Raw genomic sequence first — 27,679 nt, 5'->3', positions numbered from 1 at the left:
GAGCTTGCAGCTGGTTTGGGTGCAGGTTTCTTTGTTAAGGTAGAGGTGCTTGAAGGATGAAAGTTAGTCTATTCAGGTTGCTGTGTTCTGAAAGCTGTGCAATGAAAGTGAGTCTGTGAATAGGAGGCACCTAGATTTTGTAATAAAATTGGTAAAAGCTTTTTCTGCTTTCTGAACTTATTTAAGCAGGAAGGATGAAGCAAAAAGGACCTGAAACAGGATCCAAACCTTCTTTCAGTCCATAAACAGCTACAAATCTGTGCTCAAAACACTTCTGAATGTCTTTGCTTAAACCTCCTTGAAATGAAAGTGATAAAGACTCATCTCATGAGCATTGTTTCATTCCTGAGGATACTGAACAGAAGAGCCACCAGCAGTATCTTGCAGTGTGATCTGCCCTGGTAGTGGAACAGGATGAATATCCATTAGTCTAGTTTGCCTTATGGTTGCAAATGAGATGTGTGTCCTATTCTTTGAAGTCTTCCTTTTCAGCTTTATGTGTTCTAGTGTGTGTGTATATTCATTAATTCCTACATTAAAAGTATTTCCTCTTTGTACTTCTAACCACTGCCCAGGCTTATAGGCAGGTTTGTAATCACTGAGCTCTAGAGTTTTCCTCTTTGTAGCCCACTTGCAGCAAACTGCCTGTATGTTTTGTCTTAGTTATAACTTGTATGTCACACTCCTCTTTGACAAACTCACATCATTCCCTCTCAAAAAGCCTGAAGAAGCCTATGGATGACACAGCCTTTAGATGACCTGTGTCATCTAAAACATAGTGAGATGGACTTCAGACTCAGAAGAGCAATGATCAACTTTCAGGATACACCTACTGGCATCTAAATAGTAAAAGGCGGTATGGGAGGAAAGAAGCATTAACGCTGCTGGGAAAGAGTTCCTCATCCAGGACTGCCCTAGAACATCCTGGAGAAGAATGGCAACTTCTCAAAAGACAGAGATCTTTTTGGGGAAGCACATTATTAAGCTTGCTGACCTCCTCCAGTAAAGTAGGTTATGTTGGTTTAACTTCTGCTTGCTATAATAGAACAATAACTGTCAAAATGCCAACATATGAGGCGAACACTGACAGTCGTATGGGTACTGCTGCAGGCTGAGTCCTTGTCAGTGGAGTTTTGGTGGTGTTTTTATCCAAGGATATGGTTCCTTACACTGCCTCTCATCTATGGGCTGGTGCACAGGCATGAACTTAGATACTGAAGCGCCTTGAGGAATGATAATATCTCAGTGTTTTTTTTAACTCCTGTCCCTTCAGCTCACTTCTCCTTTTTTTGTTTCCTCCCTAAGGCTTTCTAATTTACTGAAATGGAAAGAATATCAACCTCTGCAAGAGGAGTTTTTGCTTTAAGGTCCTCTCTTTTATTGAACCCAGGCCTGGGGATAACTGTATGGGAAACCATTTCACCAGTATTAGTCTCAAGTGGGGACTTCTCTCTAGGAACAGGTTTTTCTTCTCTCATTCACAAATACCTAGTGTGTCTTTGTTCCCTTGGATGTGTAGCATCTAGTAGGAAATGGCCCTGGCAGGCAGGAGAGCATGCTAGCATCTCACAGAGAAGAAGTGGATGCTTGTTTCTAAAGCAAAACCTTTCATATCTTTGAGGGCTGTTCTCTTCTGAAAGACATGGATGCTGGGAGAGACTCTTCATTAGGGACGGTAGTGATAGGACAAGGGGTAATGGGTTAAAAGTGAAACAGGGGAAGTTTAGATTGGATATAAGGAAGAAATTCTTTACTGTGAGGGTGCTGAGGCACTGGAATGGGTTGCCCAGGGAGGTTGTGAATGCTCCATCCCTGGTGGTGTTCAAGGCCAAGTTGGACAGAGCCTTGGGCGACACGGTTTAATGTGAGGTGTCCCTGCCTGTGGCAGGGGGGTTAAAACTAGATAATCTTAAAGTCCTTTCCAACCCTAACTATTCTATGGTCCTATGATTCTATGCTTTCCTTTTCCACTTCCAGTGATGCTGAAGGGTCCAGAAATGGTGCTCTTGCATTATCCAAGATCTTCAAGTAGAAAGTTTCCTAGTATTAAAAAAAACCCACAGAAGTTGAGGTGTTCTTAACGTGCTCTTAGGCAAGGATGTGAATTTGGAATTCACTGGGAAATCAGCTGAATGTCTAAGGTAATCAAGTATCTCGGTGTTCTTTGGCAGCTGTGTTCTTGCAGATGTGTAAAAACTTCACTTTGAGCATCCAGCTGCAGTTGTTTAAGGTTAAGTGAAAGAAACAGGGTATGTGACAGTTATCTTGCTCCAAATATATGACCTAGGATTCATTTATAGCTTCTGTGGTCAAAAGGCAGCATAGGTAATCAGAGCACTCCAAGAGATAATTAGATTTCTTTGGACAAAAGATTTACTGATGCATGCAATTCTGGACCCCAAATGCAAATTCTGGAGCTGCTCTTACAAAACAGAATTCCTACATTAAATAGGATCTGCTTCCTTCTCCATATTCCACATGGAGATATGAAAACAGGGAAAAGCTACTGTCTTTCACTGTTACCGTTTTGTTGGAAGCGTTGTTAATGTGGTGGATGTGGTTTATAAGTATTTCAGTTACTGTGCAAGCTTTTGGTGTTTGTAGGTGTAATCAGCTAATATATTTTCCAGCGGAAATCTTTACTTCCTAGACTGCTTTCTTTCTGTCTTGGCATCTTTCAGTTCTATAGGATACATCATTGGAGGCAAAGCAGAAGGTGCCTGTTTAAGATTAAAGAAATTATCTTCTGACTACCAGAAAAATGTCATGGTTCTCCATATGCTGTTTTGATAGTGGTAAATGGAAGAGTACTATGTTACATGACTTTAAGTTTCACTGAACTTGAATCAGTCTTAGTGTGACCTTATAGCATAGGGAAGAGTAAAGGCAGTGAGCCTAGTGTGTGACAGCATGTAGGAGACAGTGAGTTTTTCAGTTCTGTAGAGCCAATCTGTATGCCTCTCAACATCTACATGTAGGAGCTATACAGGGGAAAGACACTGTTCGAGAAGAAGCTTTTTCCTTCTGTTATTTACCTCTTTTGGAGTGGTATTTCTGTTTTAAATCTCAAAGGACTGATCAGGTATATGCCTTCGCTGTCCCATAAGAAATGATGGTCAACGTGAATCTGATGGCACAACCTCTGTTTTTTGCCTTCTCATCATGCTTCTTGGCCAGGACAAGGAGCATGACTTCATGGAGTTCTCAGGAATGCATGTGGTGCTCTGCCATGAGAGAAATGAGTAATGGCATGTGGGCTGTCCAGAGGTCTCTAAATGCTGCTGTTTAAAGAGTAAGCATGTATGGAGCATGTGCACATCAGAAGCAGGAGAACAACATGATCTCATTCCCCAAGTACAAGTAAATATAAGGAAACATGTTTTTGTGGTATACATAAACCAGTTGGAGGTTTCCAATACAGATCTGTATTATTTTGTGTACTTTAATGATCACTGAAGATGGGTTTAGTTTGCAGCTGGCTTAAAATTGTGGTGGTACATCAGTAGAAGCATTACAGCACCTGTGTGAAAAGACAGAGTAGAAATCACTTTAGCATATAGCTAATAGTGCAGAACTGCATATTATATTACCAAAAGGCAGCTATTTAATCCCGCTCTTGGGGGAGAAATGTAGCACCTCTGCTTCTTTAGACTTAAGGGCATAGAGAACTTTATATACATTTGCTAGTTTTGTTGCTGTTGCCAGGGTGGTAAGAACGTGACCAGTATGTACATAATTCGCTGCACTTGGTATTTACTAACCTTTTGGTAACTTTTCAGGTTGTCCGTCAGATGATGTGGCTGATGGATCATATTTTTAAGTATACAAACTTTGGCATCGTGTCTCTAATCCATGGAGACTTCTTCATAAGACAGGTAAGTGAAAACACGTAGTAGCACTTTGAATTTACCCTTATCTTTGGAACATTGTGGTCTAATGGAACTTACTCATTACCTCCTGGATGGTTTGCAGGATGAAATAACTATGCTGTAATGTGTATATTTGGGTAGAGCTTTTTTCTGCTTTTGTTTCCCAAGCTTATTTTATTGTATTCCTAGACACAAATGTTTATGGAACCCAGCTGTGATGAGAGGCTTTTATGAGAGGTCTGCAAGCACAGTGCATAGGCAGGCCTTTTAGTCTCTCTGCTTCTTATTGCCATTGTTGGCACCTTTCTTCTTTCCTTAGTGACCTTGAAGCTGTGGAGTGCTTCAAGTCTGGCTAGGTCACTGTTCTGACTGTCGAAGTGTCAGATAAGGAAAGGCAGGACCATTCCTTTTGATGCTGACATGGTAGCAGACCAGTTTAAGGCAATGAAGGACCTGCATAAATAGTAATTGATTCTTGAAGGTTAATTCTTCTTTGAGCATCAGCAAAGAGTATTCACTGAGCTCAGCATCTCAAATGTTAAGGAGTGAAAACCTCAGATCATTTCTTACAATTTGGGGGGTTTTGTTGGTTGGTAGCTGTTGATCCAGCTGCACTCTAAAAGCAGAAACTTGGAAGTGTGGAATGCTGAGTATGAATGTGCAGCCAGTTTGTGAACTGCAGCATCCAGCATATTCCTTTCTTTCCTCTCCTAATTTTTATTTGCCTGGACTTAAAATGCCTGGGCAGCCAGAGAGAATTAATGAATTTTCACTTTACAGTGAAAAAGCAGCTAAATGACTCAGAATGAAATGATGAAGTACTTTATCACAGCTATACATAGCTGAAATTCTATTTCTCACTAAGACTAGAGGCATGGTTAGAAAACCTCAGGCAAATAATTAGATAATAAGATTAAGGTCTGTCGGGATACACAACTGTGTACTGTGAGAGGATGAAAAGGAACACGATTTGACACTGTAAAATGTCTATTTCAGTAGTTAAAATACGTCACATACACTTTTTTGACGTATTTTTTGGCTGTCAGGTTAACTGTCGTTTCTGAAGGTGGTGTTGCAATTCCAGTTACAAATCCAAACCATTTCTGAGCTCCAAAACCTAAGGCTTTTCCTCATTTTTGTCAAGTGCCTGAGATACGCAACAACATCACAAGTAAAGTGAGATCAGCATGAGTCTAAATATAAACCAAGTGAAATAAATTGTTTCCTGGCTGTTAGTTAGCCTTTGGGTGTAGCAAAACCACTAACTATAGAAAGGCCCTAGTAATGTTTGGATGAGCAAATATTTTTTACCCTGTAAAATAATCTAATCTGATTATGGTGCAATGCATCTGATTTGTTTGAAATGCACATTAGCTTCATTTTCATGAGCAGCCCCAGTGGCAGCTTTAGGGATGCTTCTGAGGCCTACCAGGAGTTGACCAGTTTTTTCTCTTCTCCCATTAAAGAGTTTACTGGAAACAGAAACTGTCAGTACCTTGCCATATCTGTGATGCAAAGTGCATCCTAAAGAATTTGGCAGTAATCTCTTGCTGCCTCTTTTCTTTCCTCTAAAGGAAAGAAGGCTGAGCCCTGTGATGGAGATCAACTAGCCATGGTCTTCAAGAGTTGAGTGTAATAAGGAGCTGCTTGTGTATGACTGACTTTCTCTTCTTTCTGGATAATATGTTAACTGTGTTTTATCTTCCATGGTTTTATCTAGCCATGGGTGCTTTTAAACACTCTTTTTTCCCATTTAGTCCATTGGGCTTTTTTGTATTGCAGAATCATCTGAAACCTCACAGGATTTGCTAAACTGCAGTTTATTCACTAGTCATATTTGTTAGGTTTGTTTAGGTTTTGGACAGTTCTGATGTCTAGCATGGGAAGAGATTACTGTTTGCTGTTTCCTTAACTGTTGTGCTACCCTGAAGTCCTGTGGTCTGATGAGAAAGATTTAACTGGTTTAACTGAGGGATTTTTAAATTGCTCTGTAATGTAAGCAGGTAGAGCCTTTTCCTTCACTTCCATCCCTGGTAGTGGTCAAGGCCAAGTTGGATGGAACCTTGGTCATTGTGGTCGAAGGTGAGGCATTCCTGCAGTCATGAAGGGCACGTCTCACTGTCTTAACTGAAGAAGCTGTGCTAATACATAGGAGAGGAGAAATGAACGAGTCACTTGAGCACCACAGATTTGGGTGAAAGCTGTGGTTCTGCTGTGATAACCCCACTCAGGCCTGGTCTCGAGGTCTGTGATGCCTCTGCAGTCCTAATAGAGGCTGGGGGTGAGGGGAGAGGTGCATAGAGGATAGTGGAAGCAAAGATCCTGTTTGGCTTGCAGAAATGCCTGATGATAGATAGACCACAGAACCATAGCTTGACCTCTAGGCTATGTTTGCAGAATTCAGTTTAGCAAATTCAACTTGAGATGCAGTAACAGCTAGGGAATCCTGCAAACGCATCCTCCTCTTACGTGGAGTTCCCAGTTACGGTCTGGATGTCACTTTTGCAGAGAATTCATCAAATCAGGAGCTTCATCCCCGGTTTCAGGAAGGTGTTTTCAGCCTCTCTGCAAAGTGGCATTAATTCAGCCACCAGTGGGTGCACTAAGGAGAACATTGGTTTGTGTTGTCTTAGGGGCTTATTTGTACCTGTGACAAGAGAGGACTCTTAGGAATGTAATAATTACCTGGCTAATGTTATCTCTCCTAAGCATTCATTTCATTTAGGTGATGTTTTATCCTTACAGGGAAGAGCACACCGTGACCAGCAGCTTGTGTTACTCAAGGAACATCTAGAAAAGTATTACAGGAGCCGCAATCGGAAATGGATTGTTTTGTTTCCAGAGGGTGGCTTCCTTAGGAAAAGGAGAGAAACGAGCCAGGCATTTGCCAAGAAAAACAATTTGCCATTTCTTAAACATGTTACCCTGCCAAGACTTGGGGCAACACAAGTAATCCTGGAGACACTTGTAGCACCACAAGAAAACGGAACTCCAGTGGGTGGAGATGCTGTGATAAGAGGTAAAGACCACTTCACTCTTGTGGGGAAAAGGCAAATTGAATGTCCAAGATTGGAGTTACTGTGTTGAACTAGTCTCTTTTAATGTCAGAATGCATCCATAATGGACTATTGTATTTATATACGTGTTTTCATATTGACTTTTAGCTCCACCAGCTTTATTTTTTGATGTTGAGACAAAAAAGAAACCTGTAGTTTTAAATTGATAAGAGTCTACTATTTGACTGTGTGAATGCTTGCCTTGGGGCACATGATGGGTAAAGCAGACACTGGAATGAGTACTCAAAGTGAGCAAGAAGGTGGGCTGCTCCTTGGCAAGCTTGGAATATGCAAACTATGTCCAGATTCTTATTCCTGGCTTCAGAAGTTTATTTGCATTCAGTACTCTCCATTTTATCCCTCCTCTTGAATTATATTCTATTGAGTTCAAGTCCTCCTGTTCTTTACAGATTTTGATGGGAACTGTTCGCTTTGTTGCTGGAGTTAATTGTTGCTGATGACTAGATTTGAAGGATGGTTTTGGCCATCCTATGTTAAAAGAGTTATGAGAGAATAAGAATATTCCTGCAACATTATTATTCTGGGACACCTGGGCTGAAGGAGAGGGTATAGCTGGGATGTAAATGATGTCTGTAGTTACAGGACTTGGTACTTTTAGTTTCTTCATTTTTATAATTAACTTCTTAGCATGTTCAAGTGCAGGGCTAGATCTTGCTTAACCTAATTGTGGATTGTTACTTGTTATAGAAACAATGGTTGGGGGGTTGAGGTGGTTTCTTGGTGATGGGTGGTACTGGCATTTCCAGAGCCAAATAATGACAATCATTTAGCAGTTTGAACCAAAGATTCGTGGTAATGAAGCCACAGATGCAAAAGGCTTTGGGGTTTTTCTGTTCAAGTTTCAGGGTTAGTGGGAACCCTCAGACAGAAATTGCTTCCAGATAATTTTGTCAACATAGGAAATGGATGGAGATGATGCACTTGCCAGGAGTGGAGGGAGTCTTTTAAATCAGCTGAAAATGAAGCTGTGGAATGCATCAGAGTATTTTGTTTCAGGCTACGTTCAGAAAAGCAAGGCTGAAGGAAGCCCTTGTTGTCCTAGAAGGTTTTAGGTTTTAAAGAGAGAAAAAGAATAGGCCTTGTTAAGAGTTAACTTTTTTAAGGAGAACAGTTTGACCTGTTCCTGTTCTATTTCTTCCTGTCTCAAAGGCAAAAAGGTAGGAAAAGTGAGAAGTTCCTCAATTAGTTACAGGCTGGAAGGGGACCAAAAGCACTCATCAAATACCAACTTCATGTTTTCATACGCTCTGCTATCAACTTAGCGGAGCATCAGACCTGGTGCTCTTTGAGTGACATGAGTCAGGCTCCAGAGAAGTGAGCGTTTGACGGTGGTTGGCCTAACTGGGTGCTAAATGAAAGAGTTGTTTCAGAAGTGCATGGAACCACCGCTCTCCATCCTATCCAGAAGACAGCAGGAAAGATGAGTGGGCAAAAATAGGGAAGAAATGTGTGTGTTTAGCTGTCATTCTTTCAGAGTAGCATGTATGAAAACAAAAGGGATGAGAAAGAGAAGTGAAAAGTAAACTTTATATGGTAGGGAAGAGGAATACATTATTTGATACATAATGAAACTGAGGTATTTTAAGGCCTGCCAAACAGCTGGCACTTCGAAGGAGTTTGGAGCAATTGTTCACTGAATAGAGGCATTCCAGAGCTTATTTTTGATCAATATTGCTCTAATATGTTTTTTAAGTCTGCTTTATTTTACCATGCAGCAACTTTTTGCTTCATAAGAGGTTGCTATGAGCTTTGTTAGAGGCATATTGAAATCTTATCTTGCTGAATTCAGCTGCAGCACAGTACATCCAGTTCTGATGCTTATTCTAAGAGAAATTCAGTTTTCCTTTCTGCAGAGCTGGACACTGGCCTTCATAATTGGTTGGTTTTATTTAAATCAGACTTTTTGATTCACTGTTATGAGGAATGTGGGAAGGCTTGCTTTTTTTGTTATCTGGGAATAAGGGTTTCTTGTTTTGTTCCAGCTGATTTGTTATGGAGAGATCTTGGGATGATGAGTAAGATGTTCAGTCTGAGAGCTGATCTTTGGGGCAAAACATTAATTTTAAGGTTAGTGGTCCAGTTGAACACACAAGGACAAGTAGAGAACAAAGGATGAGTTACAAGAACACGTTGGTATGCACGGGAAGGCAACAGTGTCTTTTGGCTGCTATCAGAGTGATGTAAGTGTTCAGGAAACCACACCTGAATACTAGTGAATGCTAGCAAATATTTTCTTTTCCAAGTGGAAACTGTGGTCCTTAGGTCCGTGCCTGGCTGGTGCATTCTTTTCCACTCCGGATGCAATCTGACAGTATTGCAGAATCATTGACTCAACCAGGTTGGAAGAGACCTTTAAGATCATCAGCTCCAACCATTCCCCAGCACTGCCAACCAAGGCCACCACTGACCCATGGCACTGAGGCCTCGTCTCCATGGTGTGTGAACACTTGCAGGGACAGTGACTGCGGCCCTGCCCTGGGCAGCCTGTTCCAATGCCTGAGCACCCTCTGGGGCAGGAATTGTTCCTCAGCTCCATCTAAACCTGCCCTGGTGCAGCTTGAGGCCATTTCCTCTTGTCCCATCCCTTGTTCCTTGGGAGCAGAGCCCAGCCCCTCCTGGCTCCATCCTCCTCTCAGGCAGTTGTAGGGAGCGATCAGGTCCCCCCTGAGCCTTCTCTTCTCCAGACTGAACCCCCCAGGTCCCTCAGCCCTTCCCCATCACACTGTGCTCCAGGCCCTGCACCAGCTCCATTGCCCTTCTCTGGCTCTGCTCCACAGCTCAGTTGGATGCGAGGCTTCCTGCTGAAGGCTCTCTTCATAACTTGCTCTCTTTCTCAGTGGTAAGCACTGATGATCTGGTGGGTTTGAAGAGTCCTGTGCACAGTCAAATGAGAGTAACCCAAGGGAGGACAGAGGGGACAAAGAGAAGCTCTGAACCACAGTAAGTTGGTGGTTGTAGACAGGCTGTGAAAGGACCATAGAGCATGGCAGAGCACTGGATGTCTTGATAATGCTGACAGTAAGTTTCTTCATAACTAAATAGGAAGCAACTTATTAACACTGAATCTACAGCTAGAGCAAAACTAAGGAAGAAGATAGCTGTGCAGCTTTAGGAAGGAAAAATCACAAGTTAGGAAACTGTATAAACTTTATTTGATTTCTGGATTTTATGTCTAACCCTGAAAGTTACTGTTGTGATTGTTCAGTCTTGTCTTAGCACTTACAAAGCTAGTATGTACCATTCACACTAAGATACATTATTACTATATGGTTTGGATGCAACTCTGTAGGACAGATGCCTGCAGGCCTTTTCTGAACGTTTATGTTCTATTGAAAAAGAATCAGACTGCAGCATTTGGAGGCAATCTGAGACAGCAGAATCCTGCACTTGTGCTAGGAGGAGATTCACAGCGTGTAAGAAGGACATGGAGCTGTTGGAGCAAGTCCAGAGGAGGCCACGAGGATGATCAGGGGCTGCAGCACCTCCTGTATGAAGACAGGCTGAGAACATTGGGGCTGTTCAGCCTGGAGAAGAGAAGCTGCGTGGAGACCTCAGAGCAGCTTCCAGTGTCTGAAGGGGGCTACAAGGATGCTGGAGAGGGACTCTTCATCAGGGACTGCAGCGATAGGACAAGGGGTGATGGGTTCAAACTGAAAGAGGGCAAGTTCAGGTTAGATCTAAGGCAGAAGCTCTTCCCTGTGAGGGTGCTGAGGCGCTGGCACAGGGTGCCCAGCGAAGCTGTGGCTGCCCCATCCCTGGCAGTGTTCAAGGCCAGGTTGGACACAGGGGCTTGGAGCAACCTGCTCTAGTATGAGGTGTCCCTGCCCGTGGCAGGGGGATGGGACTGGATGAGCTGTAAGGTCCCTTCCAACCTAAACCATTCTATGATTTTATATTGTAACTAATGCAGCAATTTTTCTGTTCCAAGTTCCTGTTAGCTTGCTCCATTTAAAAATAATAGGGTTTATTCTTGTTCAAAGGTCTGCTTAGGCCTGAAAGCAACATCCTCAGAGGTACTCAGGTCCTACCCGTTGTGTTGTATGCGGTTGTCTGTTTCTTTTTCAATCTCAGGTTCTGTTAGAGCTTCATGGCAGGGCACAACTAAGTAGAACCCCCCAAAAAGGACAGCAAGATTTGCTTTACAGTTAAGTTTCTGAAATCCATGGTGACTTGGGGGTGGTTTTTGGCAGTGTGGGATCTTGGATGCTTAGGTAAGGCTTATGTTAAACCAGAGCATGCCAAAATATGCCTGTGACTGTGATTTGAGAGCACGTCTTGGTAATTGCACGTGGATGTAGCTGCACTAAGACCTGCTCACTCTACAAGAGTCTATAGAGGCTGACCTTACCTTCATAAACAGAGTTTTTCTTCCTAACCTGGGGTTCCTGGTAGGCTGTCAAAGGTGGGTTTACCTCCACACCCTACCCTGGAAGGGGCTGGAGTTGAGTTTGGAGCTGGTCTTAGGAATACATGCAGCAGTTCTGCTCCTCAGAAGCAGAAGGTAGAATATGGGCAGAGAAGAGGACTGCAGGAGCCTTCCTGTAATGAAGTTTGACCCATTATCCACTGAAAGAACAGTTTGAAACGCTAGCTAAATATTTAATAAATGATTTTAAAACATTTTACTGTAAATAAGATAATGTGCCCATATTCATCTGGCACTTTTTAATTGCAATTAATGATCTTTGTTGCGTAGTCCCTTAGACAATTTATTTATCTTTAGCCATTCTTCCTTTATGTCTGGGAAAATAATAAATTGAATGGCTTTGTTCTGAAATCCATTTCTAAATTAATACTTCTGTGGATTTACTATTAATTTCGTATTGGCTTCTCTCTAGTACATTACTACTTTAAAAATGAAGGACTCTGTAGTTAGTGCTCTTCTTAAGAGAGACTTGACAAGCACTCTGTCATGATGCTGGCAAGCCTGGAGCCTCTAATGGGACCTTGTGTTCTCATTTCATGTGTCTGTCAGGGTTTTACAATGCTCTATTTCCAGAAGGTGACGCTGGATGTTTCAGCTTGACCTGTGTAGCTTGCTCTGCATCAAAGTTTGGAATAGCTGTAATAACTCATCACATAGGAAATACTGTCTTGCCTTACTCAGGTAGCGTATGTGTGTTTGGAGCAAAGCAGGATAACTCTGTTGTTGAGTAGACACCCTGAAAACACTATCTGCATGTTAAAATGACTGATAGATGGATGTGATAATGTTGCTGTAATTGCCTTCTCACACTCAATGGAAGTAACTGCAAAGTCAGTTAACTGAAATGCAGGTAGAAACTTGCGAGTCAGCCCTTGCACGTCAGTTCTGGTTGGTGTAAATAACTGTGGGGTTAGAGTGCGCCTCAGACTGGATGTTGCAGGTGTCTTCAGGTACGTGGTAGCTCTTCTGCCAAACATGAGTGGTGATGCTGGGCAAGACCAAACATCTGTCTAGCCCAGCATCTTGTCCAGGGCTGCTAGTGGGTGTTAGGAAAAGTGGGAACGCAGCAGACGTGCATCATACATAGAATCAGAATAGTTACAGTTGGAAAGGACCTTAAGATCATCCAGTTCCAACCCCCCTGCCATGGGCAGGGACACAGCACACTAAACCATGCCACCCAGGGCCTCATCCAACCTGGCCTTGAACACCGCCAGGGATGGAGCATTCACAACTTCCTTGGGCAACCCATTCCAGTGCCTCGCCACCCTTACAGTAAAGAATTTCTTCCTTAGATCCAATCTAAACTGTCCTGGTTTCTGACTGTTTCCAGTGTGGTAGGTTTCCCAAGCCATGTGGGGGTTTCTGCCTGTTTAGTTCACCCTCCGTCCATGTACGTGTCCAATTTCCTCTTGAACTGTCAGCATCCTTGACATCCTTTGACAAGTTTTGCCACAGTTTCATTCCTCTCTGCACAAAGAATCACTTTTCTGTTTGCTCTGAAGACTTTTCCTCTTGGCTTCATGTTGAATACGTCTGTTGTTGCACTGAGAACAACGGTGAGCAGTCTTTCCCCGTGCGTGTTCTTCATGCCGACGGTGCTTTTGTCAACCTGTCATATTTCTTTCATAGCTATCTCACCTGCAGGCTTGCAGGGTCTTGTATTTGGTACTAAAACCTTACACCTCTTCCATGCTTCTGCCAACAGGTGGCTGTTTTCAATAATCAGCTTTTTAAATGCTTTAAGATGCTGCTGGGTATGATGTAAGCATATGCCTATACTAGTGCATTAAGCATGAAGTAAGCATGTTACTGTACTGACGTGAACATAACATGACCTCAGATACAAGAGGACTCCAGTTCCCACAGAACAGATACAAAGCTGACTGCAACTGCCACCTTGGCCATGTGCCCTCCTTCCTGGTTTGCTTTCCAGATCTCTGCTCTCCCTCTTTGCAAACCTATGAATTAAAGACATGCCAGAGAGAGGTTGTGGCTAGATTGATGTCTGACCTTGACTCTTGCTGGGAGTGACCTATGTTTGGATTTAAAGTAATCCTGAATAATCTTCATAGCTATTTGCTATGAAGCATAATCTTTGCTATTTCACCTCCTTTGATCCTATTTTTAGTGTGGAACTGTGCTGAGCACCATGTGAACATGTACTGGTGGATCAGTCCTTGTGGGACCTTGGGGATGCAGTCTCCATTGCTAAAACTGACCATCTTTGAGTGGTTGTTTTCTTGTCTGTAATACGCAGCGTGGTGTATTTCCTCCTTATCTGGACATGGAACTGTTGGAACAAGTCCAGAGGAGGGCCATGAGGATGATCAGGGGCCTGGAGCACCTCCCATGTGAAGATAGGCTGAGGAAGTTGGGGCTGTTCAGCCTGGAGAAGAGAAGCTGCGTGGAGACTTCAGAGCAGCTTCCAGTGTCTGAAGGGGGCCTACAAGGATGCTGGGGATGGACTCTTCATCAGGGACTGTAGTGACAGGACAAGGGGTGATGGGTTCAAACTTAAACAGGGGAAGTTTAGATTGGATATAAGGAAGAAATTCTTTACTGTGAGGGTGGTGAGGCACTGGAATGGGTTGCCCAGGGAGGTTGTGAATGCTCAATCCTTGATGGTGTTCAAGGCCAGGTTGGATGAGGCCTTGGGTGGCATGGTTTAGTGTGAGGTGTCCCTGCCCATGGCAGGGGGGTTGGAACTGGATGATCTTAAGGTCCTTTCCAACCCAAACTATTCTATGATGCTATGATTCTATCTCCTAACTCAAATTTTCAAGACCTTTGGAGATCTGCATGGCTGTTGCTTCATCAGGGAGCTGTAACTGCGAGCTCTTATGAAGGCCCAGTTGTAAATGTGCTTAAAGTGCAGACCAAGAAAGTTGATTTCTAGTTTTGAAGTTTTCTTTTTGGTGAACAGGGGGAAGCACCTGACTTTTGGACCAACGTGTTATGTGGCTGTGCTCATACCCAGGGAGTGAACTTGTTCCATTCGGAGTACTACAATATGTGAGAACAACAAAAATAATGATGAAAGGAAAATCTTGGTCTAGTTGAAGTTTTTAAGAGTGTTTCTGTGCTCTGTGATGAAATCTGGGTTTGGTTTTTGCCTCTCATTTTTTGTGTCTCACATCTCATGAAGTACTATAAAAATGGAGTAGGTGTCAAATAAGTGCCATGCACTGATTGCTTTAATACCATGCTTCTTTTTGTTCTTAGAGAGCAAATCAAAAGGCCTGCAGTGGGTGATAGATGCAACCATTGCATATCCCAAAGGTGAACCTCTAGACATCCAAACTTGGATTCTTGGCTACCGACAGCCAATGGTGACACATGTACATTACAGGTAGGAAAGAAACCTTCTACTTTTACATTGAACTAAAATACTGAGAAACAAGGTTCCACAAATGAGTTAACAGCATGTTTCAGGATATGGGAAATCAGTAGCAATGGCTTTTGTATGTGTGTCTCACACAGGTGGGCAACTCGTGCTATCAAAACTCAGCACAGTTTTTATTTGGAAAGTTCAGTGGCCATTTCATATCTCAGCACAGTTAAGTTTTGGCTCATGTCCTGTGGCTGGATATAGTTATAGGGAGTATATCTGATGGCTGAGTTGTCCTTTTCCACTGTCATGTTAAGGTGCTGGTAAACCCAGCTTGATTCTTTTTTATTTATGTACTTAATAATAACAACAAGCTAAAAATCACTGTGTTATTTAATAACAGGCTTCCTGAGAGATTATTATGTATTGTATTTGTCTTTCTGACAAAGGAATAACAGCTTTTCCAAAGCATACTGTTAATAGTTGAGCAGATCAGCACTTGGGAATTACTAATGAATCTCACTGACACCGGGGGTGGGATATTAAAACTTCCCTCCTCAGCAGCTTTTTGTCTCAAGACCTGAACTAATGGAGGGAGAAGTTGCATTTTGCTTTTGGTTTGCAGTTAATTGCAAGTCTGAAATCTCCAGAAATATTTTAACTTTCTTCCTATACCAAATAAGTTGATCACATTTTTATCCCAGGATTGCTTTATTTTGTCTGAATTCCCTTTTGCTGGTTTAGGGAGCTTTTAGGCTTTTCCAGTAAGCTTTTAGGTATCCCTGGGTGGCAGTTTACCTGGGAATGACCTTCTGCAGCATCACGGCTGTGTCACTGTTGTGTGATGTGAAATCCAGGGTGCTCAGTGGAGCTCCTTTCCACAGCCATGCTTAAATCTGTGCCTGCTTTTTATAGAACTCTACCTTCAAGTTTTTCTGAAGGTGAACATACTTACACTTATGTAAGACTATAATATTTATTGTGCTTTATCCAGGTCACCTTAGTGCTCTTCCAGATCTCTGCGATAATTGGAAGTTGAATGTATTTAGAGTTTTACTGAAGGGTACTGCCAAAAATACTTCCTTTAATGAAGTTATCTGAAGTTGAATTAACTTCCTGCTTCTAAATGTGTATATTTGAAACCTATTTTTGAGCACAAGCACAAAGATGATGTAATCTTCCTTGCACTGAACTTGAGTGCTCCTGTTCTTGTAGTACTAAAATCCTGAGAAAAACATTAGAAATGGTTTGTTGTCAGTGTAAGTTTGGTTCTTTCTCTACCATAGGCTCTAAATCCCTGCTTTAGCCAGGGCCAAGCCTCTCTATTGGATATTTTTGGTTTGCTTTCTTTAAAAAAATAACCTCTAGTTGTTACAGGTGACCCTGTAAAACCATTTGAAGTATGTCCTAAATGGAAGCTAAAGCAGCAGCCTGTCTCTGAAGGCTGAGCTCTGGATATCATACATCTGAAACAGGAACTGTCCTGGGTTTAACTGGAGCTTTGGCTAACTTTTCAGTCCTGGTAATACTTAAATTGGCATATCAAGTTTCAGCGTGCGTCCTCTGGACTGGAACAGCTATTGTTGAATGCAGGGTAGCAGTTCCTAAAGATGTGTTTAACAAAGTCCCCTGGCCTGGAGCAGGTCCCTCAGCGCATCAGCACAGGGTGGCTGTACTGTGTTCAGAGCTGGCGTCACATCTGGACCACTCACTGATGGACCTGGCCTTCATCCCCTTGTCCCGTACAGGTTTTAACGTGCTTAAGCTTTCTTTCCCATGGCTGTTCTTGAGGGTGGCAGCCAGGACCACTTCCTTTTTGCTTGTATCGGGTTCTCCACGTGTTGCCTTCACTGGGTGCACCCTGTGTTCCCACATCCTGCCATCACTGGATGAATCGCTCTTCAGTAGTGTGCTCTGTGGCCTGTGATTTTACATAGCTTCCTCATATCCTGCCTTAGCTGCCCCTGTCCCCCTCCCAGCCTCTCAAGTCTTCATCTGCTTGCTGTATCCTTACACAAAAGCCTTTCCGTGATTATCTTGTTACTTTTGTCTGTGCCTTTTCTGGTACTGCTGTAACTAGTTCTGAGACTGACATCCTGAATTTCCCCACAGTGAATTCAGGATCACTGACCAGAGTAATAATAGCTGATCTTAGAGGCTGTGGCAGTGTATGTGTAGCTGCTGGTGCTTTTTCCTTCCCCAGTATTCATTGCCTTGCATTTACTGGTATTAAGTTTCATCTGCAGCTATGGTCGGGTCCTTCTGCAACCCTTCTGCTTGATAATTCTATACCCAAAAAGTCATCACTTTTGTATCCTTTTGTCCAGTGTTAGCATAGCATCTAGCTATCATATGCTAAGACCATTTAATGTATCTGGAGTTAAAGCTGTAGCTTGGAAGGAATGTGGTGAATTTTCACCTTCAGTGCTTTTGACAATAACAGTTATTTTTAGATGCTTTGTGTGGCTTTACGAATATTTTCCTGTTTTATGTGAAGGATGCATTTATCCATAGCAGGATTAGAGGAGAGGGACTGAACAGTGTGTGTGCATGAATTTACTCACGTTGCATCATCCTTTTCTATTGCATACACAGAAATTTTCCTGCTGGATTCCCCTCAGGGCATTACAGCAACTGATGTTTTGTATGTATTTGGTTCTCCCCGGATGACCTGAGACTTTCCTCAGAAGGGGTTGTCTTTTGAGCAGAATGCTGTAATGTGATGGGCACCTTCAGGGTTTTGACAGCTTTAGATCATGTACTGATGATTTGATGAAATGAGTTCATCATGTATTGATGAGCAGAGCTGTTGGTCCCACTGAGATCCTGTGAGATGTGCCTGAGAAGCTGGGGATGCTGAACAGGGAAGAGTTAGGGAACAATTGTTCCCTCAGGGAGGGTTTCTGATGTTAAAGAAAACCTTGCAGCTCTGCTATCACTTTATTGGACCTTCTCCAGGACTGAAGCCCAGTGGGTTGACATCAATGTCTTAGAGCTTATATTTGAAACTATAGGTAAGATGAGTGGAAAACTGTCTCTTAGGAGCTTTGCCTGTGTGCCTCCTAGGTCCAAAACCACAGTGATGTCTGGAGCCTGTTTCCATGTCAGATCTTGCTCTGGAGCAGTTGTGGGAGGTTTCTGTATGGTGCTGCTCCCTGAAAGCCGGTCAAGCCACAGGGTGGAGGCTGATGCACCAGAGCTGTGTAGGTGTAAGACTTGACCAGGGAATCTCAACTACTTCTTTAAGTTCATCTTCTATGTGGAGATCAAGACATTGCTGTAAGAGTGATGGGGCTGTCAGCTGGGAACACCAGTGCTTACTGTGCAGGTCACGCATTCGAGGTGGCTCCTCAGCAGTTCTTAACATTGATAACAACTGAGTATTAACTGCTCTGTGTCCTTACCAGTGTAGGCAAGGATTGACTCAGTGGCTGAGGTATGAAAAGGCCTGTGCTGTGCCGAGCCCTGGGATGTCCCTCGGAAAGCTGGTGCATTTATTTAACCCTTTGAAACAAACTCGGTTAGTAAAGGAAAGCCAAGGTAAAGTGGGCTTCATCTTTAAAAGATGGATATGTCAGAAACATCTTCCAAAGACAGAAATGTCAGAGGTGTTTCTATTCTTCTGTGTTTGATACAGATGTCCTCTAAGATGTTCATGAAATGTATATCAGATGTGTCTGGATTGTTGGTTTTCACCCATTTTCCTTCATTTAGTGCCATAAAAATTGGCACATTGTAATTTGGAGAATAGTTTGACCAGATGCCATCTCTACTGTATGAAAGGAGAATCGGGATTTAAAAGTGCTTTTTCCCCTTTAGAGTAGGGCAGAGTGAGGAACTGATGTATGACAGCAAAATGCCCTTGTATGACCATATCCCGCTTTTTCCTTGTGTGCTAGTGATTGAGGCCCGAAGGCAGAGCCAGCCACAGGATAGCTGCACTTCATAGAATCATAGAATGGTTTGAGCTGTAAAGGACCTTAAAGCTCATCCAGTTCCAACCCCCTGCCATGGGCAGGGACACCTCACGGTAGAAAATTCATGCTGCATGAAAGTACCATGCTATTTCCAGCTAACTCAGCTGTCTTTGTGCCATAATGCAATGAGTACGATGTCACCTTCCTTCCTTGTACCACTTTTGTACCATGCTGCTGTTGAAACAAGCTTTCAGCTACTGAGGAACTTCCTTTCTGTGTCCACATTGATAAAGATCTATTGAAGTCGATGAGGCTGCTGGCTATAAAGTAAGATGGAATACATTGTGGCTGCTGAATGAGCCTCACAGAAGTGTCCACAAAGGGCATCCAGTTGGCAATATATTTTACGATGCTTTATTTATGCAAGTGACTTATTTTTGGCCATGCCTGAGATGTACCAGCAGCTTTCATCGTGCTGAGGTTATTTAGAGAGTCACTGAAACAGCAGGTAATATTATGATTTAGAAGTATGATTATTAGGGGGTAATAAAGAACTTGTATTCAGGGTAGGACACATAATGAAAGGCAACTACTACTTAAAGGTGGTATCTATGAGCTTTAGAATTTTAATGCAGAATCAGAGGCTGTTTCTCCATTAAGGACCATTTAAAAGAGATTAAATGTTTCTGAAAATGCCATTTGGCATCTTTTGAGAAATGGCCTGTGAGCAGCTAAGTCTCCACGATTCCTTGTGTGTGCCAGCAGTTGTATCGTTTAAAATCCTTTCTTCTTTCCTGGACTGTCATTTATGCAAATATGTTCTGGTTTCAGACACTGATACACATCTGTGTAGTGCTTTAAGAAAGTTGATGTCTCTCAATCACCTACATGGGGTGTCCCACAGCCATTGTCACCTCGCAGTTGTGGACAGGAAACCTCCAGCTAGCAGATGATGCTTCATTACTGAGACAGCTTTGCAGACTCCTGTCAGAGTACGTCCTTACTTGCACCACCACTTCTCAGGCTGCAGGCTGTGGTGGCATTGCTTTTACTGATGTTCAGCTCCCCTCGATGATACCAGAACAGCTGCACCCTTGAGGAGAAATCAAAGGAGGTGTTGCCATTCCACTTGAATTTCCTGGTCAAGTCAGCTTATCCAGTGCTATCAAATGCCTTGTTTGCCACACTAGTGACAAAGATGCTCTTACTTTCATGCAGTGTGAGGTTAGTTTTGTCCAAAAGCTGGAAAGATTTAAGTGCCCAAGAGAATCTAGAACCTTCAGATACTACCTGTTGACCGTGTTCCTTGTCAGGACAGTTCTGTGTGGTGATAACCTTGTCTTTCCCTGAGGAGATCAGCAAACTGCTTGCTTTTAGTGGCAGTCCTGGTGCTGGATACCCAAAGGTGGTGTAGAGCCATGATGGTGCTCATGCTCTGACCATACTGACACCTGCTTACATGTCTCATTGGAAAGAAGGAACTCTTTCCTGCACTTTTGGACACGAGGCCTGCCAGATCTCACAGCTGATGGTTGGGGATGACCCTGCTCCAGTCAGAGCAGTGGCTTTCCACTGTTATTGTGGGTCATCTGCATAGTTTTGTATCAAAAAGACTTTCTCAGTTACCTTCCCTGAAGCCAGTCTCTTTAAAGAGAGCATTCTGGTAAAACACAGATGCCAGCTGAGCCATCTGATGGGCAGAGGATGATGATATCAGCAGTATGCTTAGTGTAAATATGGGGGGTGAGAGGGATTAACTTCACCTTATCTAGTGCAGGATGGGCTTGTTTCCAGAGCTGAAGGATTTTGTAATAAACATTTCATCTCTGATTTAGCTCACTCATTAGTAAGAATATTCTGCTTCTAAAAATAACTCTGGATAATCTAAAAATACATTTGAAAATGCTTCTAAATACACTTGTACTTACCCTTGCTAAATTGTGGCAGCCTTGCTGGAAAACCAGTTGTTTTCCACTCTGCATTAATATCCATTCCAACTGGGTGATTGCTTCTTAAAAGTTGAAGAAGCAGACTTGATATCCAGAGATTCAAAGCTTCTGGTACTGTATTGATTAATACAAGAGCCTCCATGGATTCAAGCAGGAAAGTGGTGTGCTGCGTTCCATTAACCTCTGGCAGTACTGGTATCACTTACACTGTGTTGCTGCTCCATTGAAGTGCCAGCTCATCAATTGCTCCTAATGAGTATCTTGTAAGATCTTGTGATGTTTTCGGACTAGAAGGTACATTCTTGGGTAAATACCAGGCTTACTTGGTTATTGAGCAGTAGAGTTGCTACCCATTAGGTAACTGAGCAGCGGACATGGAGCACGTCTGCAGCTTACAGACAGCAAAGCCAGGTAACCTTAGACTTCTGTCCTGAGCCCACACAGGCATCCTGTTAGTTCTGAGCCATCTTCGAACTTGTGTAAGCAAGCATCTGGCCTTCAAAAATACACTGTGAAACACAATATTCAGTTGCTGAGTCTCTTTATCTCTTCACAGCAGACAGGCAGAAGAGAGTAAAAATAGTGCTTGGCAGCTTGGTTATGTCTGGGGACAGAGAATAAGCCTGGCTTAGTGTTATAGCTTCAACAGAAATGGTCCTTTCTCAGGGGTTGTGTTTTTTACTTGCCTTTCCATGGTTTAACTTGCTGTACAACATCTGGGCTTCGAGATAAAATAGCTCTTTATTACCTGTCTTTGTCATCGTTCTTAATATGCATGCTGAGGACTTGAGCTGTTTACTGCACCACCAGCTACTTCATCGTATTTGTCTTTGGTGAAGACTTTCCTTCAAGCTGCATGTTACTAACAGTTGCAAGTTTCTAGTTCCTGAGCCTGGCTTTACTGGAGCACAGAGAACTCCACCGTGTAGAATTGCTGCGAAGGTTACAGAAATACCTGAGTTCATGTCAGTGCCATAGTTAGTGAATGTAACTGTTCGTCTCCTAATAGTCAAGTTCTCTCTGTATACTGAAGCAGGTTCATTAGAGCAATGCTTTGCTCCTTTTCTTCTCCACTTGGAGCTTATTTTTCCATGCATCAAACTGAAAGGAGCAGGAACAGATGATTTGGCAACAAAGCAGGCAAAGATGTTGAAAGCAGCAACAAAAGCATTCTTCAAGACCATCTTGTTTCTGTACCTGATATTCCCATTTCTGTATCTGTTATTCCCATATCTGTTCAGACACTGCCCAAATGATTGTGACATTTCAGACACTTCAGATTCTTTCCAATCAATCAAGACTGTGTTGAAATGAAAACCCCACTGATGAAAGTAGAAGCACGGTGTAGATGAAAGGGAGCTCACCTGAAAAGGAAACCCACAGTCAAGGTCTTACATTTCAGAGTATGAATTTTTTAGGGTAGCCTGATACATAAATCTCTGCTGCATTGGCCTCCCAGTGAAACCCAGCAGGTATGTAAGTTCTTCTCTGTAAGGGCCCTTAGGCACTTGGGGTCTGCTGAGGAGACTGCACCATTACTGTAAGACTTGAAATTCTATTTTGAGTAAAATAAAACACTGTGAGGTAGGGTGGGTTATTTGGGAGTTCTGTATGTGAATTCTACCCTGGATAGCTGATTTTCTAGGTAGACCCTTAGTATTCAACGCAGAAGTACCAAAACATTCATGATTCTTCCACTGGGGTTTTTAAAATAGAGTAGCAATACTTGAGTACACTTATGTGGGCAGTTTTCAGTGTGGAACCTGCCTTAGACATTTCAGACAAGATGCTGCCTCCTTTGGAAAGCTCAGAGGTCAGACACGTTGGGACTTAGTGACGCTGTAACGTGGCTTCTGCCTATTGAGAACTGTTTCTTCAAAGCTGCAGACAGACCTTCTCAGTCTTTCTGAAGCAGGAGCTTCATTGCTTGGTTTGTATTATTTTAAGGATAGCAATAGTGTGGTGGGTTTGTATTTGAAAAAGCCCCAGCAACTTTTCGGCTTTGATCAAATGATGGAGCACAACATTTGAGAGATGCTGATAGTGTCTGTGTGTATATGGCTGGTAACCTGAAATATTCCACTTGGCTATCTGTAATACCTCTGTGACCTGTGAGAAGGAGAGAGAACAAACCATGCAGTTAGATATATACCCGACTCTTGTTCTCTGTTTTGGGGTGGGCTGGGCAGAAGGGAAGAGCTTTGCTCATCACACATTGCCTAGGTTTAATTTATGCTTGTTTCTTTGGTAGGGTTTTCCCAGTTAAAGATGTACCTGCAGAGCCTGAAGCTCTTACACACTGGCTTTATCAACGATTCATTGAAAAGGAGGATCTCTTGACACATTTCTATGAAACAGGTAGGATGATACCTAGCAAAGAGAATCATGCTGTGTAATGGTTTTTCTTACAAGGATCTCAAAATGCTTTAAGGGATATATATGCATTCTTCAGATGAATATAGTAGATTTAAGTATTACTACTTTTTATGTGGCAAAAAAGTATGACAAAAGTGATCTAGGAAAGGTAAATTACCCCGGTAACATAGGATAGTTTAATATTCCAGGGTTAGTGGTTGGCAGAAGGCACATTCAGAACGAATCTAAGGAAATCCTCTTTTTTCCTGCAATAACACATAGTTTAGCTGTGAAACTTGCTGCGGTGGCATTTCATTGAGTGGGATAACTTTGCAAGATGCAAAGAGGTAGCAAACATCTACATCTGTAGTAGAAGTATTTAGAGCTTAAGTTTGGAAGGGATCTAAAACCTTCAGGGTTTAAAATGAGCAAGTTCTTGAGTTAAAGGGATTAAATAAGACTCTTAAATGAGGCAGGTTATTTTAGTGTGGCTATTTAGCATGGGCCTCTGGCACTTTTACTGTTGGAGAAAACTGATTTAAGTTGTCTGAAGGTCTAATCCTAAACTATGGTCCTCTTCAGTTTCCTGTTAAGCTAAACAGAAGGATGTTAGGATTGGAAGGATCCATAAGAGTTAAATAGGAGGAAGTCTTTGGGGTCTTGATCAGCAGCTCTGTGCTGTCGGTACTGGCCTCGTTGCTATGAGATACTGAGGGTCACTTCTGTCATAATATACAATATATATACATATATATTCCATCATAACATCCAATGTTGATGGACCAGAGGAATCTGAATAAACTTGGGGCATTAATAACTTTACTGAAGAGATACTGGCAAACATGGGATTGAAAATACCACGTAAATACTCTGGAACTTGAGCTGGAGAAGTGCTTCCCTAGGGCTCTCTCTTTCCATGCAGTTGATACTGAAGTATGTCATTTGCCCTCTGGCAGGTGTGTGTGCAGAACACAGAACAGAGGAATTTGTCATGATACAAAAGAAAAAGAAAATCTAGAGGGGGAAAAAATAGAGTTTTATTCCAAGGAAAGGGAGCTTATCCAGCATAGACTGAGTAGACTCCAGATGAAATAAAGCAGCTTGCTTCTGAAGACAAATAATCTCTTTATTAGCATGTATCACAGTCTGTCACATGAACCGAGTTTCATATTCCAGAGTGACTATGTTAAAGATGCTACTTGTTCTAGATGATTTATTGCAAAGACTGCTTTAATTTGATTTGGAGTGCTTAATTTATCAATTGGAGTGCTTCAAAAGATTCATAGAATTCTTTAGCAACCCAGAGCTGTATTTTGTTTTATGAAATAACTGCTGTCACTCAGCCATCAGTGATGGCAAAAGTCAGACCCTGCTCTATAAGTCACATCCAAATGCGTATATTAGACTTCATTAGACAAATAACTTTGTGAATCTGTTTAAAATGACAAGTGTAGCTGGTAGGAGGTAAAGAATTCTTGTTATTGAGACATTATTTCACAAGTACTAATAAAATGTCATAACCCCAAGATCGGTTTCAGAGTTTAATGGGTATAATCAGATTTATTCCTAGAAATGAGCTTCTAAAATAGGATAATTGGCTATAATTTGCCAATGTAATCAGTATAAATTAATAAGACATTTCAAATGTAAATGTGATGACATAGGACCTTAGTGGGCATAAATTAGCATCATGTAAAGTTACTACCGTTTGTGCCAGTTGAGCACTTGCTCACACTGTTTGTATTGGCTTGTTGCAAAAGGGCTGTTACAGGTTGTGGAAACCCCCTGGAAAAGTCTTGGGGCCTAATGGGAGGGGGATCCCTGAACCTGCCCAAGAGCTGGCTTTGTATTGCTGTGTGCATTGTCTCAAGTCATAGAATCTCAGAATGGCTTGGGTTGGAAAGGACCTTAAGATCATCCAGTTCCAACCCCCTCTCTTTACAGTTAATATCTGTAGGTATGAGCAAAGACTCCTGTTTTAGCAGCTAGTGGAAAGCTCAGCGAGTTCATGATTTCTCTGAAGTCTTTAGCAGGAATAACCTTGAACACTGCAGTAACCCCAATGAGATTACATTTGGCAGGACAAAAGCACTTGGAGACTAATTAAAAACCCCAAACTATAAACCAGGAGCTTATCAGTTGGAAATGAGTAATTGTATACTGAAGTCATCATGTTCCTCATTCACTCTGATCATAAGCCAGCTGGTGTGTTGTAACCCAGGAAGTCAGCAGTGTCATCCTACAGGGCAGCGGGAGAGGGTTTTCACCAGTGCTACAGAAACACTCTCCATCATAGCAGATCTGAAACCTCATCTGGAAATGGAACAAATAATAGGTGCTGGGATGAGGAAAGGGGAAGGAGGAGTCATGTCTGTGAAGGACAACTCAAAGTGTGTGGCTTGTCTTAGCCAGGAAAGTGAGGGATTGTTTTCTCTGTAGGATTTGGGTGAGGGGGAAGGGACAGTTGCTGCCTGTACCAAGGAAAAAGGAAAGTTCTTTAAACCAAAGGTCAGCCTTAGTGCAGGAAAACTAATGGGCCATGGAAGAGCAAATGTATTGTGGACAAATAGAAGCTTAGCAGTGAGAATTGCTGAGGAATAAATGGTGTGGCAAATCTGCCCACATGGGAAAATACATACTGGTGAGAGGAGGATGGGGCTCATCGAAGGTTACCTATGGGGTTTTTAATTATTCTGATTTTATGTTTTAATTTAAGAGTGTTCATACAGGAAGAAAAGCTTTGTCTTAAATGCTTGATTGCAGTTCCTGCAGTGACTGCAAATGTGAAGCGCAGAGCTAAGTTGCTGATGGTATCTAATAGCCCAAATTGTGTGGTTTCTGAGATGGAGAATTGACACTGCTGTGTCTCTACTCTAAATCATTCATCTCTTGTTCTTCTGGGAGTGGTTGTGACTCCGTAATGCTGCAGCAAGCACATCATCTTCTCTGGTACATTTAGAGGTTTTATATCTGCTGTTTAGGAATAACCACAACAAAAGTGGTTCATCTCATATAGGCTTTGTGCAGCACAGAAAATTAATGCAGATTGAATATGCCTATGTAAATATATGCAATGTGCTGATGATCGGAAAGCTCTGATGTATTCAGACGCATTTAATTTAGTGTTGGAAATCAGAAAAAGGCAAAATAGGGAAAAAGGATGGGTTTTGTGTCCTGCCAGTCGTTATCATCTAAAAAGGCATTTCAGTAAAGTCTTCCTAGAAACCCGTGTGGTGATTGACGGTGTTTCATGCATGTGTGTGAGTGACTGGGCAGTGGATGTTCAAACCACAGGTGACAACTTGCTTAAAAACCGTAAGTGTGTGTATATACTGATATATTCCTAGAGGAACCTTGAGACTGTATTTGTGTTGCTTCTTCATACTACACAACATTGTTAGAAGCAGCTGTAAAGTTTCCTATGGAACCCACTCAATGTGATCATCCAGGTGTTAATAAAAGTTCACAGGTAACACAGAAAACTCGGTTCCAGCGAAGGCTGGAAATAAGGATTGTCACTTTGAAGGAATGCTTTGAAGTTTATGCTTAATATGCAGATGAAAATGAAATCGTTCTTAGTAATTAAGATAAAGGGGGTTAATCTTATTTTCTTGAAGATAACTGATGATGCTCCAGAGTAATTTGAAAGCTTAACAGCCAAATACAGAAGTAACCAAACAATTGGCTGTGGCACAAGTGATAGTGGTAAAGAATTGTGCATTAAGGCTCTTGTTCCTGCTGCAGAAGCATTAACCTTGTTTTCTTTTCTCTTTCAGGAGCTTTTCCTCCACCGCAGGGTCAAACAAAAGCTGTTTCTCGGGAGATGACCCTCAGTAACCTGTGGCTAGTGGGTGTACAGTCGTTCGCCTTCCTCTCGGGGGGTATGTGGTACTGCATCTTTCAGTATTTTTATCATTGCCTCTTTTAAAAGTGGAACGGGACCTGAGGACACGATGGGAAGCCAGGCTCTTGCAAATGAGTATCATGTTGTATGTGCAAATGTGAATATTCAAGAGTAAAGGAAAATACTGGACGGACTCTTACCTCTCCCCAGGGAAACGTTGAACTCTGCTGAAAGTGAAGATCAGTACCATAGTGACCTGATGATGTATGATTTTAAGAGTTGTCTGTATTTTTAAAGATGTATATTCTCACCCACACTTAAGCAAGCTCCGCATTTGGACAAAAGGTGCAATTGTACAACCACCGTAGAAGAATGTCTGTGACAAGAAAGCTCTGTCACCACAAGTACTTCTTGGCATTGTAGTTAGAGCTCAGAAAACTCAGCAACTTGTCTCTTCAGTAGCCTGTACAGCGTTGGTGTGGTAGAGATTCCTCATTTGCACAACTTGTACTTTATTGCAGCTCATTGTGCTGGAGTCAGAGATACTCGACAGAGCTGTTGGCGGTATCTTCGCAGCTACGCAGTTGTTGTATGAGACACATTGATCTAAACCCAAGTCCCAGATAAGATCCAGCATCAGGTGCGTTTTGTGAGGGATCAGTCCTCCAAAAAAAGCATTGCAGCATCGTAGTGTGACTCAGAGCTCTCCACATTTGATGGATCAGCCCATCCTTGCTGTGGGTGTGCCATCGGCTTTCCGAATTCTGTGTGTTGCCAGTATCTCGTGTTCTGAGGAAACTTGGAAAATAGAAAGTTCACTTGGTTAATTTTCCCCTTTTGCTCAGAATGCATCTCAGCCATCAGTATCAGCTTTGCAAATGCACTTTTAAAGGTGAAAAGACATGAAGGAA

General features: G+C 42.3%; 1 protein-coding gene across 1 annotated transcript; it reads left to right on the top strand.

Annotated features, from left to right (window-relative positions):
- Positions 1-993: 993 nt before the first annotated feature.
- LPGAT1 (lysophosphatidylglycerol acyltransferase 1) lies at positions 994-27,472 on the top strand. The gene is made up of 6 exons (XM_080614651.1): positions 994-1,007; positions 3,780-3,875; positions 6,615-6,888; positions 14,598-14,724; positions 22,821-22,927; positions 26,701-27,472. Exons 2-6 carry the CDS (start codon positions 3,792-3,794, stop codon positions 26,850-26,852), a joined length of 744 nt encoding a protein of 247 aa, XP_080470777.1. The 5' UTR covers positions 994-1,007; positions 3,780-3,791; the 3' UTR covers positions 26,853-27,472.
- Positions 27,473-27,679: the final 207 nt, after the last annotated feature.

This window comes from Psittacula echo (genome assembly GCF_963264785.1).
Source record: "Psittacula echo genome assembly, chromosome: 4".
Taxonomy (NCBI): Eukaryota; Metazoa; Chordata; class Aves; order Psittaciformes; family Psittacidae; genus Psittacula; species Psittacula echo.
This window is presented reverse-complemented; position numbering and strand designations above follow the sequence as displayed.